The 22,519-nt window shown below is 42.5% G+C and overlaps 1 protein-coding gene across 6 annotated transcripts in view; it reads right to left on the bottom strand.

The window, feature by feature from the left end:
* LOC145346439 (F-box/LRR-repeat protein 2) overlaps positions 1 to 22,519 on the bottom strand; it is a 199,102-nt gene that overhangs the window by 42,061 nt on the left and 134,522 nt on the right. For all 6 annotated transcript variants that reach the window (XR_013887694.1, XR_013887695.1, XM_080193639.1 and 3 more), the window contains 2 exons: positions 22,465 to 22,509; positions 11,742 to 11,798 (listed from right to left, as the gene is read on the bottom strand). Coding sequence is in view for 4 of the 6 variants with exons in the window: in XM_080193639.1 (XP_080049765.1) it covers positions 11,742 to 11,798; positions 22,465 to 22,509 (102 nt within the window). In the remaining 2 variants the exon portion in view is untranslated. The remainder of the gene's footprint in view (positions 1 to 11,741; positions 11,799 to 22,464; positions 22,510 to 22,519) is intronic.

Raw genomic sequence — 22,519 nt, 5'->3', positions numbered from 1 at the left:
AGAAGCACTGGAGGAGGATGGCGTAGTCAACAGCATCAAAAGCCAGAACAAACCAGTCAAGAGGGAAGACGGGTGGTCTACTCTGATCCCAGTTACTAAGGATGTGATTTTTGACTCTGATAAGGGCTGAATTCATACAGTACTAGAATTGGAGGGACTCAAACATGGAAGTTCCAGGAAATTTGGGCATGAACTTGGGAAGGGGAGTCAAGATGGAGGGGAAAGTTCACAGCCTAAAGCTGTTTAACTCAATGTTAGTGCAGAAAGCTGTAATGTATCCACTTGGAAGATGAGGTGCTGTTCTTTCAGTTTGTATTGTGCTTCACTGGAGCATTGCAGTTGGCCAAGGACAGAATTGTAGGTATGAGAACAAGATGTTGATCTGAATGGCAAGCGAAAAGAGGGTTGGAGTCATGCTTGCAGATAGATCAAAGACATTCTGCAAAGCAGTCATGCAGTTAGTCTCCCCAATGCAGAGGAGACCGCATTGGGAACAGCAAATACAGTGGACTAAATTGAGGCTGCAAAGACTGCTTAACCTGCAAGGAGTGTTTAGGCTTTGGAGAATGAAGATGGAGGAGGTAAAGGGACATCTTCAGCAATTGTTTGGGAGAAAATGTCAGCAATGGAGGAGTCGACCAGGGTGTTCTAGAGGCAGTAGTCCTTCTATATAAAATCAATATCAGCAACAGCCCCATTGGCATGTTCTGCACATTGCTGACAATCTGGTACTAAAATGACTAATAAATTGGGGTAGACTAATTTAGAAATGAATATAGTATAGAAAAAGCACAAAGTGCTAAAAGAGTTAGAAAGGTAATGTTTTGCATAGAAACATATATAACCATTGTTAGAGAATTTAAACATGCGGTTATATATATATTCTGTATTAAAATGTACATCTTGGCCAATTACAGTCTGCTCCAAGACATAATGGGATAAAACTTGAGAAAGGTGAACAACATTCTTTTAAGAACTATACAGCCACAAAACACAGTTCTTATCAGTGAGTTATAGAAAGCAGATCATAGAGTGAATAGAATAATTCAATTTCTTCCAATACATGATTGCTTAGCAGACAGTGGGAAAGAAACCTTTGAACTCTATGACCCACATAGTTTGAGGTTGCTAAGAGTGGGTGGGAGCTTTTGGATTCTACAGACCAATGAATTATCAAAGAGGTGAACAGATGATTTTTGGAAAATAATAGTTGTACAGCTGAAAGCACTGCAATTTAGAATGACTTGGGCTGCCTCAAGAATTTTTTCCCCACATGTGCGGACCAGTCCTGGGCAAAATAAAGTAGGTCTTTAACCAGAATTTACTGTCTTCGTATTTGTTGAGCTGTAATTAATAAAGAGAAATTGCCCGAATAAAAGCCAGCATAAAACTTGAGACTCTGAAAAGGTCCTACAAGTACACTAACAGTAAAACCATACTTGGGGAAAGATTCAATACTTGAAACCCAGATAAATTGCACAAGATTTTTTCCCATTCTGTAGAAGAAACAGAAGACTTTCTCCTGCCTGGGACCATCATATTACTCAATATAATTATTTCATTCAAGAACTGTAATTTGATTCTTTTGTGTCAGTAATCTCATCAGATAGAAATGTGATGTTAGTGGACCTTTAAGAGGTTTTCTTAATCATAGTCACAGCCTTGGGTGATATCATTGCTGGAAGGAGGGAAAAAACTGGGCAGGTCAGGTGACCAAAGTTTTTTTAGTTTTCGATTTCGTTTTGGCTGCAGTGTTAGAGGTAGTCATGGAAGCAAGTTGGAAAAGAAGTCTCTTTCCCTTTCTGTTTTGCTTTGAAAATTTTACCAATTATTCTGGGCAAAGTTCCACTGGGGAATCATTCTAAGCTGACTCAGCACAGGAAACTTCAAAAGATATCAGCAAAGGAAATCTGTGCAAAAGCCCCATCCCCTTTACATGGTGAAATTTCAGTAAGCAAGGTGGTCAAATGTCCAAAAGCTTCCTTGAAAAGCCAAGGACAGAAGGTGGGGAGTGCGGCAAGAAGTGGCTAGGCTGCAGGAGGTGGGTGGACTGCGGGGAGGGGTACGAGTTGGCTGTGGTACAGTGAGCGGTAGCAGGAAACAGCTGACTGCTGTGGGGACAGGAGATATGAGGTTGTAGGAGGGAAACACGGAAAGAGGCAGCTGTGACATGGAGTGTGTGGCAGCCAGGCAGGATGGTGAGGTCAGATTGGGAGTGGGTCAGGAGGGGAATTGGTTAATGAGGTTGGTTGGGGCTGGGTGGAGGCAAAAAAGAGTTAGATTAGGATTTCTGTATCAAACATCTCCTGGGTAACTATCCAACTAAGTAGGAAATGGCCCACTGAAGTTCAAACTCCCCAAACATCCCACCATTTGGAGACCAGTAGAATTTGGGTCACTATTTGCTATTTTTTTGATGAACACATTTGGCCAGGGAAGTTCTTAGATGCATAAACAAGACCTGGAGTGTTACCGAATGGAGAAAAAAAAATTCAAAATATGCACCATCATCTCATAGACCTAATTACAGCTCAGCAACTGGGGTTTATTTTCAGTTCCTTTAATCTGGCTTATTCTGTAAAACTTTCAGGATTGCGCTTTCCAGTGGCTCCATAGGTTTCTACAGACAATCTAACAACATTTTCAATTTACATATTGTAAATTCCGCACTTCAGAAACATAGTTAGATTAAATGGATATCAAAACAATGACACTAGAAGCACAAGCAGGTGGTCAGGAAGGCGAATGGGATGCTGGCCTTCATAGCAAGGGGGATTGAATATAAAAGTAGGGAGGTCTTGCTGCAGCTGTACAGGGCACTGGTGAGGCCGCAGCTGGAGTAGTGTGTGCAGTTTTGGTCGCCGCACTTACGCAAGGATATTTTGGCCTTGGAGGGAGTGCAGAGGAGGTTTACTAGGCTGATTCCAGAGTTGAGGGGGTTGAGCTATGAGGAGAGGCTGAATAAACTAGGCTTGTACTCGTTAGAGTTTAGAAGAATGAGGGGAGATCTCATTGAGATGTATAAGATGTTGATTGGGATGGATAGGATAGAGATGGAGAGGCTCTTCCTGCTCAGAAAGGACAGTAGGACTAGAGGGCACAGCCTCAGGATAAAGGGGGGTGCGGTTTAGAACGGAGTTGAGGAGGAACTTCTTCACTCAAAGGGTGGTGAATCTCTGGAATTCTCTGCCCGTTGAAGTGGTGGAGGCTGCCTCGCTAAATATTTTTAAGACGCGGGTTGATAGGTTTTTGATAGGCAAGGGGATTAAGGTTATGGGGAGAGGGCGGGAATGTGGAACTGAGCCACGACAGATCAGCCATGATCTTATTGAATGGCGGGGCAGGCTCAAAGGGCTAGATGGCCTACTCCTGCTCCTATTTCTTATGTTCTTAAGTTCAGCCAGACAGATTGGTTTCAAAGGAAAGAGGTGGAAAAGTTCATAGAGAACATTCTACAACATTCTAAACCTGCATAGCCTTCAGGCATGACTAATAGTACTGAGGTAAAAGGAGGCGATATGCAGAAAAAAAAGAGGGTGTGTGATCAGGAGGATAGAAGTTGTGAGCTGGAGGAAATTAGATTGAAAGGGAGGGGCTGTGAAAGGGTTTAAACATAAGAACGAGAAGTTTAAACTTGTTGTTTTGGGAGGCCAGAGAGTCAATTTACACAGGCAAGGAATTGATGATGAGCGAGTAGGATAGGGTGTAATATAGAAAAGGGGCTACAGACTTTTGGATTGCCGTATGCTTATGGAAAGTGGAGAATGAGAGGCTAGTCAGGAGACCATTGGAATTGCTCAGTCAAGATAACAAATGAATAAATGAGGGCTTCTGCAACAGATAGGCTGAGGAAACAATGGTTACCATGGTTGAAGTAGGTAGTCTTTTGTGATGGAGAGCATTAAAGGATCTGAAGATCAGCTTGGGACATTGAGTCTCGGACAGTGACTAGGGAATGGAATGGAATGGAATGGAATTAGTGGGGAGGGAAATAAATGGCTTCAAGTTCAGCTCAGGGTTAAACAGGAAACAAGGGGATATAATTTGATTCAGCTTGAGAGAATGGCCAAGAATAGAGTTGGTGAGCTCGTTTCATTCATTGGAAGTTAGGGTGAAGTAGACAGGGAAGGAATGAAAGAGATAGTTGATAGTGATGAATAGAAACAGATAATCTCTTTCTCCAGCATGTTCGAGAGCCAGTATATAGATAAGAGTGAGGCTTAATAGTGCTTGATGTGATTCAATCCGTTCTTGAGATTGATGGCTAACCAGTTCTGTAACACATACATTTGTTTGTACCCCTTCACTAGACAAGGCAAAGGAATTGGACAGATTTGGGAGAGAATCAAGTTTTTTTTTGAGACAAAAGCTTTAAAAGTGGGCAAAGTTGAGCAGATTAACGGCTGAAAAATATATCATAATAAAACAACTGACTACTTGGGATTCATAAAGTGCAGCTGTCAGTTATTTGGGAAGATATTTCCCCCCCCAGAGATGTTTCCACTTAAACATTAGTGAACAGAAAGCTGACAATAGCTGTTTTCTTACAGTTTAATGTCAAGAATTAGTTCAAAAAATAAATGGAGGGGGAAATCAGAGAGTGAAGTCACAATATCTAAGGTGGTATTCTGATTTTCCTCCACGAAGAGCCTCCACTAAAAATACTATATGGAATAAAGCAAACTAAGAAATATACAATTTTGTCATTTTGTTTATGATAGAGGCACCAAGCACTTTAATCAGCCACAATTAAAATGAAACCTGAGGCTATTACATAATTAGTCTAGTCTCAAAACCCTTTTTACTTCTTTAATTTTACTTTTTTAAAAACTTTTAAATTTGCTTTTTCAATTAGATCTGAAAATTGAATTAAACTTTTCCAGTTTTCTTTATGGTAACGATTATTCTAGCTTTTTTTGGTTGCTGCTTTACTTTACACAGTTCAATCACAATTTGTAATTTAAGGGCTACACAATGGATTGATTCATTTTTTAATCTGTTCCTTTAATTTTCATTGTGTATTGACACAGCTCTCCTTCACAAACTGAAAGTGATCAATTTATGTTTTGAATTATATATTACTTGAAAGCTGTTGTTTAGTAATTCAGGATGCCATCCAGTGGAAAATCTTGTCATTACACATTGTACCAACAATCATGTTTGCCTTTCCAGCAACAATAGGCAGTCATTGGCATTGGAAAATGAAGCATTACTAGTTGGACTAAACATTAATTGTTGAATTTTTGCCCAAAGTAGAATAAAGATTACTGAACTAAACTCAGCAATTGGCTTCAGAAGAGGTAGATTGTGTCTGAATATTCACAAACAATTTTAAAGAGACGAGAGCCAATTAGACAAAGGAACACCATGTGACACCAAGATTCTAAAATTCTTTTGATAAACTGCTGAACAAGAGACTACCAATTCAGGTCAGATTCATCCCAAGTGATGTGTGGATGTTGATTAGGTACTGTTTAAAGTGAAGGTAAGAGTCTGTCATGTTGAAGCTAATTTTAAAATCTTCTACAGCCACAGGAGAGGTGCTAGAGAACAGGAGAACATCTAAATGTGGTACCATTATTCAAGGCAGGAAATATGAAAAAAAAACAGATAATTACAAGGCAGTGAATCTAACATCACCAGTAGGGAAATTACTGGAAAAGTATTCTGAGGGACGGGATTAATCTCCACTTGGAGCGGCAAGGATTAATAAAGGATAGTCAGTTTGTCAGGGGAGATCATGTCGAAGAAATTTGACTTAACTTAGAGATAACTAGTTGTGTAGATGAGGGTAGTGTAGTTGATGTAGTCTACATGGAATTCAGTAAGGTTTTAGACAAGGTCCTGCATGGCAGACTAATCAAGATAAGAGTCCATGAGATCCAGGGCAATTTGGCAAATTAGATCCAAAATTAGCTTTGTGGCAGGAGGCAGAGGGTAATGGCCAAAAGTTGTTTGTGTGACCGTAAGCCTGTGTCCAGTGTTGTACTGGAGGGATCAGTGCTAGGTCCCTTACTGTTTGTAGTGTACATTAATGATCTAGACGTGAAAGTAGGAGGTAGTGACGAGGAAAGCCTTAAATTATAGGATGATATAGATAGGCTGGTCAAATGGGAAGAACAGTGGCAAATGGAATTTAACCCCAAAATGTGAGGGGTGGTGCATCTTGGAAGAACTAACACAGCAAGGGAATACACAATGAACAGTAGGATGCTAGGAAGTAGAGGACCAGAGGGACCTTGGGGTGCATGTCCAAAAATCCCTGAACGCAGCAAGACAGGTAGATAAGGTGGTTAAGGCAGCATCTGGGATACTTGCCTTTATTAGATGAGGCACAGAATGACAGTTGTATCAAATGCTTGTTAGGCAACAACTGGAGTACTGTGTGCAGTTCTGTAACTGCATAGGAAGGATGTAATTGTACTAGAAAGGGTGCAGGGGAGATTTATTATAATGTTGCCTAGAGTGGAGCGTTTCAGTTATGAAGGAAGGCTGGTCAGGCTAGGTTTGTTTTCCTTAGAGCTGAGAAGGTTGAGGCAAGGGACCTAATTAAACTGTACAAAATTATATAGTATAGATGGCAAGAAACTTTTCCTCTTTGTAGAGGGATCAATAACCAGGGAGCATAGATTTAAAGCTAAAGGGCTGAAGACTTGAGGAAAAACATTTCACCCAAAGGTGGTGGGAATCTGGAACTCTGCCTTCTGGGTATCCATGTAAATAACATGTTTAGATATTCCCCAGTTAAATACTTTAGCAACCACTTCAAAAATTTCAGTCAGGTGTAACAGGCGTAACCTACCCTTTATAAATGCTCTCCCTGATCATCTGAAAATTTTCAAGCTGTTTAGTCACCCTATTCTTAATCACAGGCTCCAGTAATCTCCTAACAACTCATGTTAGGCTAACTAATCTAAAAATTCCCTGGTTTTCTTCTCATCTTTCTTAAATCGTGGAGTGATATGCATGATTTTTAATCTAAAGAAATGGTTCCTGAATCAAGATTATACTTGGGGCATCTGCAATGTTCTTAACTTGCTTATTTAAAATCCTGGGATGGACACCATCTGGTCTTGGGGGATCCAAGACTCTTAAATGACATTTTTTCCCCTTGTGTTAGTTTTCATAAATAACTGTCTTTGATTTAATGTTAGTTCCACTGGTACTTCCAGCATGCTGTTCTTGTCCTATAGAATAGCACCACAGAATTCTTCGTAAAAGGAGGCAATTTGGCCCACTGAGTCTGCACCAACTCTCTGAAAGAACATCTTACCCAGGCCACTGTACCACCCATCTTCTACTCTAAATACTAATTAAAATTAATTATTCGACAGGTCTATTTCTTAAGTATCATTAACAATATCAGCACCAGTTTTCAAGGGGCCCATATAGTTCCTGACCACCTTTCTCCCCAATGTAATGACAAAAACACACTGATTTTGAGATGCTACGCAGGTTTATTTTCATACTTCCTTTTTGTAGTTCTTACTGGCTCTTTTGACACACTTTGCTGTTCTATGTATTGGAGAGGATCTCCAAGAAGATTGTGCATATCGACACAGACATCAAGTTTTTACAAAGACGCAAGAAACTGTGTGCTGTTATATGCTCTGTCTGAGGCCAGAATTCTCCATTCACCTGACGGAGGGGCAAACCCCGAGAGCTTGTGAATTTACTATCAAATAAATTGGTTGGACTTTAACCTGGTGTTGAGACTCCTCGTCAGCACTCAGCAGGATTTGTGCTTTCTTTTCATTTTTGAGTGCCTCTTCAAGTTTTATGTTGTCTCTTACCTCTAAAAGCATCCATGGGTTTTTTGCGAATGGAACCCTCATCTTTGAGGGGTATAAACCGGTTCTGTGTATTAAATTTTTTTTTGAACACCTTTCCATTGATTTTCTGTTATCCTTCATTAAAATGATATTGTCTTTGCTATTTGATTGCCCAATACGCTCATTTCTACAGTCTAACCCTGCATAGGTCATAGAATCATAGCATGGAACAGGCCCTTCAGCCCAACTTGTCCATACCACCCAGCTTTTACCATTAGACAGCCTTTACACAAGTCACACTATAGTCTTGTATCTTTTCCTAATTTTTAATTCGGCCCATGAAACCTCCCTTGCCCGTTTGCCTCTCGTTATATCCGCTTACCAGTGAAGTACTTTCATGCTCAATTACTAAGACTACTGTTTCCTACATCATTTTCCCCATTGTTCCTTTAGAAGTTATTTAGTTCCTGTTGTGATTGTCTTCCAGCAAATCTTTCTCTTCTTTGGACACAGGTGAGGTCCCAGAGGACTGGAGGATAGTGAACATGGTACCGTTGTTTAAAAAGGGTAGGAGGGATAGCCCGGGTAACTATAGGCCGGTGACCTTAACATCAGTGGTAGGTAAGTTGATGGAGAGGATTCTTAGGGATAGGATGTATGCGCACTTGGAGCGTTGCGATCTGATTAAGGATACGCAGCATGGCTTTGTCAAGGGGAAGTCTCACCTTACGAATCTGGTAGAATTCTTTGAGGAGGTGACAAAAGCGGTTGACGAAGGACGAGCCGTTGATGTCGTCTATATGGATTTCTGTAAGGCGTTTGACAAAGTCCCTCATGGTAGGTTGGTACAGAAGATTAAAGCTCATGGGATGTGTGGTCAGGTATCTAGATGGGTACAGAACTGGCTTGCAAAGAGGAGTCAGAGAGTAGTTGCGGAGGGGTCTTTTTCTAGCTGGAGGTCTGTCACTAGTGGTGTGCCGCAGGGCTCGGTACTGGGACCTCTTCTCTTTGTAGTGCATATAAATGATTAGGAAGAGGGAGTAGGTGGTGTGATCAGCAAATTTGCTGATGACACCAAGATGGCTGGATTGGCGGGCAGTGAGGGCAATACAGCGGGATATTGATAGGCTGGTTGATTGGGCAGATACGTGGCAAATGGAGTTTAATCCGGATAAATGTGAGGTGATGCATTTTGGCCGGAATAATGTAGGGGGAAGTTATATGATAAAGGGTAAGCCCGTAAGGAGTATAGAGTCGCAGCGAGACCTGGGGGTGCAAGTGCACAAGTCTTTGAAGGTGGCAGTGCAAGTGGAGAGTGTGGTGAAGAAAGCCTATGGTATGTTAGCCTTTATAGGAAGGGGTATAGAATATAAGAGCTGGAGTCTAATGTTGCAGTTGTACAGAACGTTGGTTCGGCCACATTTGGAGTACTGCGTACAGTTCTGGTCACCTTACTACCGGAAAGACGTGGAGACTCTGGACAGAGTGCAGAGGAGGTTTACCAGGATGTTGCCTGGTATGGAAGGACTGGGGTATGAGGAAAGATTGAAGAAATTGGGGCTCTTTTCCCTTGAAAGATGTCGACTGAGGGGGGATCTAATAGAGGTATATAAGATTATGAAGGGTATAGATAGAGTAAACAGAGGTAAGCTATTTCCTATAATAGAGACACGTAGGTCAAGGGGCCATGGACTTAAGGTGAGGGGGGAGCGGTACAACACAGATATTAGAGGGAGGTTTTTCACACAGAGGGTAGTGGAGGTATGGAATGCTCTGCCAAGTAAGGTGGTGGAGGCAAACGCGCTAGAGTCCTTTAAGAGTAACTTAGACAGGCACATGACTGAGTTGGAGATGGGTGGATATCGGAGAACCTTTTAAATAAGGGTCATTAGCATTGGGGCGTCCCTGGTAATGTAAATGGGTATAGTATGATAATAATGTTTTTTTTTCTCTTTTCATTCACAGGTTTTATGTCGGTCCACCTCGTGTCCAACGAGGGGCATACAGGCGATGGGTCGTACTGGGGCTGCTCTTGGTTATCAATCTGGATGGCCATAAAACATTAGATAGGGGTCATGGGTAGAGAGGTGGACTGGTGGTGTTGAGATGGCGGCGCAGGCTCGTTGGGCCGAAGGGCCTGTTTCCCAGGCTGATTTTGTTCTTTGTTCTTTTGTTCTTTGTCTCAGCAATGCCCATCATGTCAGACCCCTGAAGTTGAATTTGTGCTGTGCAATTAATTTAATTTGCTCCTTATTCTCAGTACGTCTGTATGAACAGGGTATAGAATCAGGGTACAGTTATAGCACACAGGGTGATCAGTCAGCCAGTCACGTCTGTACCACTTCCCTGCATCCTTAGCCCCGCATATGGAAATTATATTGTACTTTAATGAAAAGTCAACCTCCTGAAACCTTAATTCTGTTTCTTTTTCCACAGATGCTGCTGAGCCAGCTGAATATTTCCAGATAGACACATGAGCGAAACAGGGATGGAGGGTTATTGTAGACGGTATTAAATAGGGTCAGAGCCTCGGGACGACACCGGAAACGTAGTGTTACATGTTAATGTTTTGTCTTTTTTAATCCACAGGTGTCAGTCCACCTTGTTGTCAAACGAGGGGCATGCACACGGTGGGTCGTGCGTGGGCTGCTCTTGGAGGTTCCGAGAGTGGCCTAGTACTTCGTGTCGTTGTGTATGCTTAATCCTGGACCAGCAGGCGGGCACCACAACAGCTCAGTGACTATCACTGCTAGCTGTGCAGATACATGGATTTGGGCCTGTGTCTATGGGAGTTTGCGCATTCTTCCTGTGGTTGCGTGGGTTTCCTCCGGGTGCTCCGGTTTCCTCCCACACCCCAAAGATGTGCTCTTAGGCTGATTGGTGTACCAACTTGACACTATTCTCCCCTGAATCTGGATACATTAGGGGTTCCATTCACATACACACAGGGCAGGGTAGGTGTAGGAAAATGCTTTGTTGAAGGGGCGGTGCGGGTTTGTTGGGCCAAAGGGCCTGCTTCCCGTGCTGGGTTGTTTGTGTTCTTAATTCATTTTTTATTATACTTGAAATGTTTCAATAAAATACCTGAAATGCCTGGAGGGCCTGATTTGGTTCATCAGGGGCCTCAGTGGCAGGATGCTTTTAGCTTTTCCCTGCTAGCAGACATCACTCCATAATCTTCTTCTTCTGTCATGCACAGTAACTACCATTATGCATATGATCTTTCCTGTATAATTGTTTTATATTTTTCCACACTTACTTCAATCACTGATACCTTACAGCACTAGGGACCTGGGTTCGATTCCTGCCTTGGGCAACTTGTCTGGATGAGTTTGCACGTTCTCCCCCGTGTCTGCATGGGTTTCCTCTGGGTGCTCCAGTTTTCTCCCACAGTCCAAAAGATGTACAGATTAGGTGGCTTGGCCCCTTAGTGTCCGAAGATGTAAAGGTTAGGAGGATTAGCCATGGTAAATGCATGGGGTTTTGGGGATGGGGTGTAAGGGATGGCCTGGGTGGGAGAGTCAGTGCAGTCTCGATGGGCCAGATGGCCTCTTTCTGCGCTGCAAGGGTTCTATAGTGCTAATTGCTAATCCTGAACCAATCTAATTGATCGGTTAAGGACATACACAAACAAATTCTCATGGCAGAAAATCAACAGCATAGCCAACTATTTTAATATATTCAGTTTCATGAATAATGATTTTCTACATAAACTTTATTATATGGGCCATGCACAAATGTTTAGGTAATTATTGAATGAAAGGCCAATTCCTAACTTATCCATTCTTGAAGTCAACTAAGTACGAGATAAACCAATTTCAGATGCAACATGAAATTTGATATATTAAGTATGAAAAATATGAAAATCACAAATATCAAAAAAATTACTTCTAGAACACAGGAATAAACATATTTCAAAACTTATCCTATATATGATAAATTATTCAACTGCAATAGTTAACCACTCACCAGTGCCTCTAACCTAGGACAGTGAATGGATAACTGAATCAACGTGTTGTCTGTAATCTGTGGAAGGAGAGAGGTATTAGTTACTAGGACTACCAAAAGGGGAAAAATGACCAGCCTCTTAACAACTCATTTACAAATAAATTAATTGCTTACAACATAACATATTGGATCAATATAGATTTATATTTTAGGCATGTAAACACATCACAGCAGTCATCAGTTATTATTTTAATTAAAGCAAGTGAAACATTTAGAGGCAAAACATAGGAAGATGCACCTTCTTTCAAGTCGCAATCCTCAATATCTTGTGAAGGAACTGGGAGCCTAATTTGAACAGATTGTGTTCCAAAATTTGTTGATCTCTGATGCATGCATTGCAAAGGTGAAACGTATACAAAATCACTTAAAATGCAGCTAGGTACGATTCAAACACTATTTTGAACTGTAAAACGGACAAAACTTCAGAAAAGCCCAATTTTTCTGAAACTGTAAATAACATGCAGATCAATTCAGTCCCTCAAGCCTGGTGTACCATTCATTAGTTGATGACTGATCTGTATTTCAAGTCCATATCACTTAACAACCTTAATAAAAACTTTTCATTTCAGCATTTTAACACTTCTGTTTGGTCTAGCATGTACAACCTCCTTCTAGAGCATTCCAGATTTCTATTAGTGCATGTGAAGAACTGTCTTCTGATTTCTCTCCTGAATGACCCAGTGCTCATTGGCCACTTGTTTTGGAATCCCCAGAGTAAATAGTTTATCTGCACTTCCCTTATCGTTATCATTTTAAACACTTCAGTTAGGTTACACTTCTTCTATAGTCAAGGAAATAGAGGCCAAGTTTTTGCAACATTTCCTTATAATTTTAATCTTTAAGCCCTGCATCACTTCAACAAACTTGTACTGTATCCACTTGGGTTCAATACATTCTTGTTCAGATATGATTCATAGAACTCAGTACAATTATACAGGTGTTAATCCACCTATAAGCCAATGTCATGGTTTTTTGGCACAACTGCCATGACAGCACTTCAATGCACTGCTTAATAGGTGCTCAGACTCAAGGTTAAACAGACAACTGAATGATTAATGGCTTCATTATATCCCTCACACCAAACAAGAAACTTTTGCAAAGGTGTGCAGGCGTCAGCAGTTGCCTCAGTAACTTGACAGGGCAAGAGCTGACATCATTTCACACGGCCGGGCGCCGCTGGTGATGCCTGGCCTTGACTCAGTAACTGACCCTCCATTTATAATGTTGTTCCTGGGAGAAATTAGTGCTGACTCGCGACATGGTTTTCAGGAACCAATTATGTTGTATGCCTGAGGGCTGCCAGTACTATTTGAATAAGGGCAGAGGAATTCTTCTGTTGTCCTGGGCAATGCTAATCCCTCAAAGTACAAAATACAAAACAGGTCACAGTCACCTGTGTCAATATTGCGTGTAAGCTTTAGCATGTATAAGCTGGTTGCTGTTTTTCACCACAAAAGCACTGTTGTGAAGCATTTTGGGACATGGAAATCACAAAAGATGGAATTTATTTTCTATAGTAAAATCCTGCTGCCATTCACAAGTGTTACATTGAAGTGTATCGGGTGTCAGGGAGGGGTAGTACCTTCGGTGGGGGAACATGTTGTGTCCTTTCAGGGCGGTTTGTCCCTCTTTTGTACCCACCTGGCACTCAGCTCTCACCTGTGGCTCCCCATAGCCGTTTGCATGCGACAGCAGCCACACCCCAGGCAACAGCCTCGACAAGCCGGCTAAACCAGGTGCGGTAGCTGACGGGTCTCAACCCTCGGTGAGATAGGGAGTTGTCTATCCCAGCATGTGAAGACAGAGTCCGGTGGATCGAACGGACAAGAGCAATGGAAGGTCCAATGGTCAAGAAGGCGGTCTCTGCAAGCGTCGTGGAACGCGAAGAGCAGGACAAGACACAGAAGATGGCCTGGTCATCCATTGCGCCTAGTCCCACCTCCAGCCGTCTTGACTCTTGTCTTGCCACTGGATCTTGATGGGAATTGGGAAGAGAGTGAGACTGAAGCTGCGCAACTCTCCCTCACTTTAATCCAAATCAAGCGCTAGTTTCAACACCATCATCATCAGTGTCCTGTTCAACTCTTGAAGTCCTGTGGCGATGGGCGAGCAACGAAGCAGGTGTGGATACACTGGGAGCTGTAGTCACGGACCTGCACGCAGGCGGCTCAGGTCTAATGGTCGTTTTTCGCTGACCGAAGCAGAAGTGGAACTCGGCGTCTACCTGGCCGACTGAGCAGAGCTCTTCAGGAACGCACTGCTCATCTCTGTAGAATGAAGAAGGGGCTAGAAAAGGTGCCCTAAACATTGCCTGCTTCACTACACCTAGCCAGTTTACCGTGTCTGGCGGGGATCCCATCTTGCGGTCGAACAAACAAAATAAAACTCAAGGTGACACCATTCACCATTGGCACTTGGAACGTGCGCATGCTTTTGGACAACCCTAAAGCAGACAGACCAGAGAGAAGAACAGCCTTAGTTGCCAGAGAGCTTGCAAGATACAACATTGACACTGCAGCCCTGAACGAAACTCGTCTTGCCAACGTAGGTCAGTTGACTGAAACTGGAGGTAGATACACTTCTTTCTGGAGCGGTCGTGGAAGTGATGAGCGTGTTGATGCTGGAGTTGGATTCGTCACCAGGAGTCACTTTGTTCAGAAACCTGATAGTCTACCCAAGGGTGTGAACCACCGACTTATGACATTACAGCTTCCACTACAGAACAGAAGTTAAGCCACCCTGAACAGGACCTATGCCCCCACAATGAACAACCCGGACGAGATGAAAGACAAGTTCTACGAAGAACTAGACGCCCTATCAGCACTGAGCACTACCGACAAGCTGATCTTGCTTGGCGATTTCGATGCAAGAGTTGGGTGTGACTCTGCAATCTGGCAGGGAGTCATTTGGAAGCATGGAGTGGGCAAATGTAACAGTAATGGCCTACTCTTAATGAAGACCTCTGCAGAACATGACCCCCTCACCACCAACACAACCTTCCGTCTGCCTACCCGTAACAAGACCTCCTGGATGCACCCCCACTCTAAGCAATGGCATCTTATCGACTATGTCATTGTCAGGAGAAAATATAGGCAGGATGCCAGAGTTACCAAGGCCACGTGCGGTGCTGATTGCTGGACAGATCACAGGCTCACGGTCTCCAAAATGAGGCTCGGCGATAGGCCCAAGAGACGACCACAAGAAAGCAAGGTTATGAAAAGAATCAATGTGGCCAAGCTACAGAACCCCAGCATAGAAGACTTAGAAATCAAGCTTGCTGACCTACACCTTGCAGGCAGCGCTGAGGATGACTGGGAACACTTCGGAGATGCTATCCATACATATGCGCTGAAGACGCTCAGGCCCTCCACCCGCAAGCAGCATGACTGATTCGATGAGAATGAGGAGGAGATACAGGCTCTACTTGTTGAAAAGCACTGTCTTCATCAGGCCTGTCAGAATGACCCATCTTCAGCTGTCAAGAAAAACGCTTTTACTAGTGCTTGCACGACAGTCCAGAACAAACTGCATAAAATGCAGGATGCCTGGCTGAGTGCCAAGGCAGATGAAATACAGGGATACGCTGACAGAAACAACTTGAAATGGTTCTATGAAGCCCTCAACACTCTCTATGGACCTCAATCTCTCAGGAGCTCCCCCCTCCTGAGTACAGATGGTACAACTCTCATTACAGAGAAGGCTCAGATCCTGCAGAGATGGGCTGAACACTTTGAAGCCGTTCTCAACCGACCGTCATCTATTAATGATGAGGCAATAGACAGGATTCCCCAGGTCGATATTAACAGTGCCATGGATGACTCAGCGGTAGTAGCCAAAGTCACGAAAGCTGTCAGCCAGCTATCCAGTGGCAAAGCCCCAGGAGCAGATGCCATCCCTGCAGAGATCTATAACGCTGCTGCACTTATCGAGAAGCTCACCGAGTTGCTCCAGTCCTTTTGGAAGCAAGGATCCATTCCTTAGGAACTTAAAGATGCTTCCATCGTACACCTCTACAAGAGGAAGGGCAATCAGCAAGTGTGCGACAACCACTGAGGAATTGCGCTGCTCTCCATCACAGGAATTGCAAGAGTCCTGCTAAAATTGTCTGGTCACTCATCTGGAGCTGGGCCTACTTCGAGAGTCACAGTATGGCTTCTACAAAGGTCGTGGGACTACTGACATGATTTTTGCTGTGCGCCAACTTCAGGAGAAGTGTCAGGAGAGAATTGCGAGATCCGCACAACCATTGTTGATCTAGCGAAAGCCTTCGACACTGTCAGCCAACAAGGCCTGTGGAGGATCATATCAAAGTTCGGCTGCTCTCCCAAATTCATTCAGATGGTACGCCAGTTCCATGATGGCCAGAGTACTGTATGGCGGAGAATCCTGAGTCATTCCCAGTCACTAATGGCATCAAACAGGGCTGTGTGCTCGCAACCACACTGTTCAGCATGTTGTTTACTGCCATGCTGAATGATGCCTTCCAGGACAGTGTTGCTGGAATCAGCCTCAAGTACAGAGTGGATGGGAAGCTCTTCAACTTGAGGAGACTTCAAGCTATTACCAAAGTGAAAGACTGTTCTGAGAGATTTCCTCTTTGCTGATGACTGTGCCCTATATGCTGGCTCAGACCCAGAGATGCAAGTCAGTATGGACAAATTTTCCACTGCTTGTGACAACTTTGGACTCACCACCTACATTAAGACCGAAGTTCTGCACCAGCCTGCTGCTCATGCACCGTACACAGAATCCATAATCACAATCAAAGGGCAGAAACTACAGGCAGTGGACCAGTTCACTTATCTTGGCAGCACCCTCTCCCAAGCAGTGGCTATTGATTCAGAAGTTAACTGCAGAATAGCAAAGGCAAGTTCTGCTTTTGGTAGACTACGCTCCACTGTATGGCAACTTCGAGGAATCAGCCCAGCAACAAAACTGAAGGTCTACAACGTCGTTGTACTCACTACCTTCCTGTATGCCTGTGAAACGTGGACTGTATATCGAATGCATGCAAGACAGCTCAATCATTTCCACGACTTGTCTTCACAGAATATTATGCGTCCGTTGGCAAGACAAAGTACCAGACACTGAAGTTCTCTCCAGAGCAAGTCCACCATCAGTCCACACACTGCTGATGAGAGCACAGACCCAGTGGGCAGGTCACGTCATCCGTATGTCAGATGAGCACATACCCAAGCAGCTCCTTTTTGGGGAACTCTCTGCTGGAAGACGCTCCCACAGAGGGCAGAAGTAGTGTTTCAAAGACATACTCAAGGCCTCCCTGAAGTTGCTTGACATTGACATGACCACTTGGGAAACGCTGGCACAAAACCGCCCTACCCGGCACTGTCTCATCCACAAGGCTGTCAAGCTCATGAAATAAGGCGTACTGCTGAAGCACAACTTAAGCGTGAACTGCGCAAGTCCAGAGCCACCGGTGCAACAATTAGTGTCTACACAAGTCTGTCCAATATGTGCCAGGACATTCCGTGCCCAAATTGGCCTGGTCAGTCATCTTCGGACACACCGCAACCAGCCTCAAAATGACGAATGGTGTTGAGGTCCTCAATGACAATGGACGAACAACACATTGACGCAAAACCTCACAAACAGCGCAATTGCAAATGATGAGCATACTTTTCATTGGAGTCAATTAGATAGGTTCCAGAAATGCAAGAACAGCATTGGTTTGTGCAGTTACTTCCCAGGAAATTAAGGTACAGTACCTGGGTATAACAGAGGGGGGCCAGGGTAGCCAAGACACATATGGGTATTAAAAATTTTTAAATGAGGCAATCATTATTTAAAAACGATTAAAAATCACCTCAAAACTGGCAGACAGAAATTGGTGAACATTTCAAAATTGAACAGAGCACTTATTGCAGCTCCAGACCAAAGGAGTTGTACACTTCCAGGTTAATCGCTCCATTCAGACTGCACTTCAGTTGCAACCATTCCCAGGCACCGGTTCTCACTTCTGTCGGAAAGGTGCTTAAAAAAGAGAATTAAATGCCCATAGTTAAGACTAATGGATGGAATCTGCTTCCAGAGATTTTGGCTTGATCACTTGGATGAATGGGTTGAAATCTCTGCTCCATCATAGCTGCTGTCATCTCAGGGAAAGGAGGGGGAAGAAAACACGGATAACTGAATGATTGTACACCGCATCTCCCATCATCAACAAAGGTTTAAATGCAAGTAGGCAAATATGTGAACAAGGAAGTCATGAATGGCATACGACTTTACTGTACTATATGAGGATAAAGACAATTAGTCCAATGAAGAGTAACAAATTAGTATTTATGCAGAAAGGCCATTTTCATCCACATGGTGCATACGTATAAAGCAACTTGGTCCAGGCACAAACTTATATTTATCTCATGCCTTCAATGCAATAAAAGCATCCTAAAAGGTGCTTCACACAGACATTCCAAAACCAAATGTGACATCGAGCATAAGGGCAGATGACCAAAGCTTGGTCAAAGAATTAAGGTTTAAGGGAGTGTCTTAAAGGAGAGAACAGAGGTAGAAACACAATGAGATTTAGGAAGCAAATTCCAGAGCTTAGGGTCCAGGTTGCTAAAGGTGCAGTCACCAATGTGGAGCAAGTAAAATCAGGGGTTCTGAAGGGGCCAAATTTAGAGTACAGACAGGTCGGAGGTCTGTAGGACTTTGCAGAGATAGGGAAAAACCAGACATGGGGGGGGGGGGGGTGAAATCTGAATAAAGTATGAGAATTTTAAATTTGAGGCACACTTAATTGGGAGCCAATGTAGGTCAGTAAGCACAGGAGTGATGGATGAACAGCATTTAGTGCGAGTCAGGAGATGGGCAGCAGTGCTTCTGATTACCCCAACTTTACAGACAGTAGAATGCGGTAGGTTGAAAAGGAGCTCGTTAGAATGATAAAGTCTGACCATAATGAAAGCATACATGAAGATTTCAGATCTGAGGATAATGTTTCAGAGGGGGATTAAAAAAAACGTTTTTCAAGTCAAATGTGACACCAAGTTTGTGAACAGACTGATTGAGCCTCAGACAGTTGCCAGGAAGAGCAAAGTAAATCTGTGGTGAGGCAGGAAGAGTCTATGGCTTCAGTCTTCCCAATACTTAATTGGAGTAAATTTCTGCTAATGCAGTTTGGCAAGTCAGAGAAGCAATCTGATAATTAAGAGAAAGCAGAAGATCAAGAGAGATTGTAATGAATTAGAGGTGGAGCTGGATGCCAGTGTACACGTGGAAATTGAGGTGTTTTTGGATGATGTTGCCAATGGGCAGCACATAGATGAGAAAAAGTGACTCAAGAATAGATCCTCAGAGCTTACTTATAGATAATTGTGTCGGCGTAGAAACAAAAACCATATTAGTGATACTCTAGCTGTTATTAGCTAATAATAGAACTATGCAAATGCTGTTCCACCCATGATGACAATGGAAAGATGTTCAAACAGAATGGTCTGATCAATCGTGACAACGACGGCAAACAGGTCGAGAGGAACAAGGAGTGTTGGAATTCAGTCACAGTCAGACATGTCATTTTTAGATATTCTGATGAGCGAAAACTTAACTGGAGGGATTCAATCACAGAGTTCTGGAAAATTTAGTGTCTTGGTTCTAGCTTAAATCAATGCCCTCATTTGGTTCTAGCTTAAACCAATGCCCTAATTCAGGCAGAGATAAAAAGAAATAAGTTGACAACTGATGTGACATCACACTTCATTTTTTTTTGAAGAAGGACACTGCCTCCCTTCAGAGCTCCTGCTCTGCCTCAGTGTTGGAGGCAAGGGGGAGAAACAGAGGAAAAGGCTCAAGACGACTGTTAAGTTTTACCTGTTCCACAGGGAGTCTACTGCTTTCCCTGAAAGTGTTCTGTACCAGGAAGTGCAGAAAAGTTTACCCGAACACAACTGAGCAGTACTCCACAAACCTTCTAAAATCTACACTCTTTAATTTGTCTAGGGGAGACAACAATGGCTTGTAACAGCTCTCCTGATGCTTGGCTACCACTTACAACAGAAATTTCAGGTCTGTGACTGCTTTTACCCCAGTTAGATTATAACATAACTATTTTACTCAAACGGAGATTTGTCACCAGTTTGTCATTGTGCCTTGAATATTACAGATTGCTAAGTCTTCTGCCAAATGAGGTATCCCCATTTTATCCACAATTGAGCACATATCTCTTCTTGTTTTCCTATCTTGTCATTCTTCAGCTTTTACAGATTGGTATCTCTGAATCCCCAACTGTTCTCATCACCCACATTCGTGCCATATTACACCAATATTCCCATACTGCTAGTTGATGCCTTGGGTTAAGTGTCAGGACTGAAATTTAAATTAAGCTGCAACTGGAGAGACGATAAAGATACAGAACTAAAGATTTCCTAAATGCAGTTTCATTTTAAGATGTACTTCTTGACTACATGCTGTCATTGTTAAGTTAGTAGTATTTGGTGTCCTCCTGTGTGGGCACCCCCAGCTTTACATTCATTTTTCTTCCTCTCTCAGTAACTGTTGATTACAAAACTGGATCAAGAAGTAGGTCAAGATTAATCAAGTTCCGCGTTCAAGTGGCCAATTGCTCTTATATTCCGCCACTCATTCTGGATGAAATATCAACTGCACTGTAAAAGCTGTCGATCATGCCAATGTCCAATTTCCCCACAATATGATCTGGTGGGTGGAAAGGGAGGAGAGAGAAAACTGTGTATTCATACAATTTCTGTGCTGCAGATGTGAAGATGCTAATTGATGTGCTACATAAAGTGCAGAAAATAATGGTAGTGAAGGAACTAGTGGCAAGACACAATGCTCTTGGACTTGTTACAGCTTAAATATTCACTACAAGCAAGTGGACTGTTGCATTTGATACTTGCATAGATAATCAGAGAACCTTACATTAAAACTGAGATCTAATGAGTGACTTTAAAAAAAAATCTTGTACATCAAGTGCATTTGATGTTCTTCTGTAAGGTACTTAACAATGTAAGTGCATGTCAATATATACGTTGCTAAAACTATAGCACAAAACATCATGGTGTTTTCAACAACGTACTTTTAAATCTTGTGAATCATTGCTTATTCATATTGCCCAAATGCTCAAAAATTTCCAACATAATGCACCCCATACAAATTAACCTAATAATCTCATTTACCAGCAGACAATACAAGAATATAAACAATCAGAATATCACATCTTTTGATATACATTAGGTATTTATCCCTATATACCCCCTAGGTAGCAGTGATCATAACACGATCATTCATATTCAGGTCTAGGGAGAGAAGAGTGGGTCTAAAGCTATTGTTTTGAACTTAAGGGAAAGTTTGAGGGTATAAAGAAAAGGTTGGCAAAAGTGAACTAGGATGTTGGGTTAAGGAATAAAATCAATAAAGATGTAGTGGCAGACATTTATGGAGATAAAACTCAGTAAAGAATGCGAAAGAAAGACTCTAGGGGAAAGACGGGCCAACTGTAGCTGATCTTCAATTGAAAGAAAAAGTATATAATTCCACAAAGATTAGAGGCAGGTTAGAAGATTGGATAGAATTAAATCAGCCAGTAAAACTGGCTGCAAAAAACGGCGAGATTAGATCACGAGAGAAAGCTAACTAGAAATATAAAGACAGTAGGAGCTTTTATAGGGATTTAAAAATGAAAAGAGTAAGCAAAGTAAATGTTGGTTTCTCAGGCATTGAAACAATCCAAGTTAAAATGCAGCATGACATGGACAATGTCCAGGCTTGAGCTGACAAGTGGCATGTAACATCTGTGCCATACAATGCCAGGCAATGACCATCTTCATCAAGACAGAATCTAATAATCACCCCTGGACATTCAATGTTATTAACATCGCTGAGTCCTCCACTATCAACATCGTGGGGCTTAGCACTGACCAGAAACTGAACTGGACTGACCATATAAGTACTGTGACTGTAAAAGCAGGTCAAAGGCTAGGAATCTTATGGCAAAGAACTCACCTCCTGACTCCCAAAGCCTGTTCACCATCTAAAAGGCACAAGTCAGGAGTGGGATGGAATACTTGCCACTTGCCTAAATGAGTGCAGTTTCAACAATACTCAGGAATTTTTGCAGATACCATCCTCGAAAAAGCAACCTGCTTGATGCCACTCCTTGCACAAACATTTACTCCCTCCACCACCTATGCAGCAGTGTGTAACATCTACAAAAATGTATTGCAGGAATGCACCAAGGCTCCTTAAATAATACTTTCCAAACTCACGACTGTTATCATCTAGAAGGACAAGAGCAGCAAACATATGGTCAATACCACCACCTGGACACCCCCTCCAAGCCATTCCCCATGCTGAGATGTATCACCATTCTTCCATTATTTCGATGTCAAGATCCTAGAACTCCATTCCAAACAACACTGTACCGATACCACACAGACTGAAGCAGTTCAAGATGACAGCACACCATCATCTTCTCAAGAGCAATTAGGGTTGGGCAATAAATGCTCGCGTAGCCAAGATCACACAGTTCCATGAATGAATGTTTTTTTAAAAAAAAAGGTCTAAACACTAGGTACAATCCACAAATTAAGAAATCCCTCTGCTTTAGTATTAGCTTAGAATAGCTACATAGCAAACATAGCTACTATGAACTCAGCTTAAATGCAACCAGATAAAAATGAAACAACTGACTCAAAGAAATTCTTACCAGAATACACTCTTCCAGATCCATCTTTTCAAGTTCATGACAATTCTAAAATATA

Source organism: Carcharhinus amblyrhynchos, chromosome 8 (genome assembly GCF_965287045.1).
Source record: "Carcharhinus amblyrhynchos chromosome 8, sCarAmb.v2.hapA, whole genome shotgun sequence".
NCBI classification, from domain to species: domain Eukaryota; kingdom Metazoa; phylum Chordata; class Chondrichthyes; order Carcharhiniformes; family Carcharhinidae; genus Carcharhinus; species Carcharhinus amblyrhynchos.
Note: the sequence above shows the minus strand (reverse complement) of the source record. Positions and strands in the feature narration are given on the sequence as shown.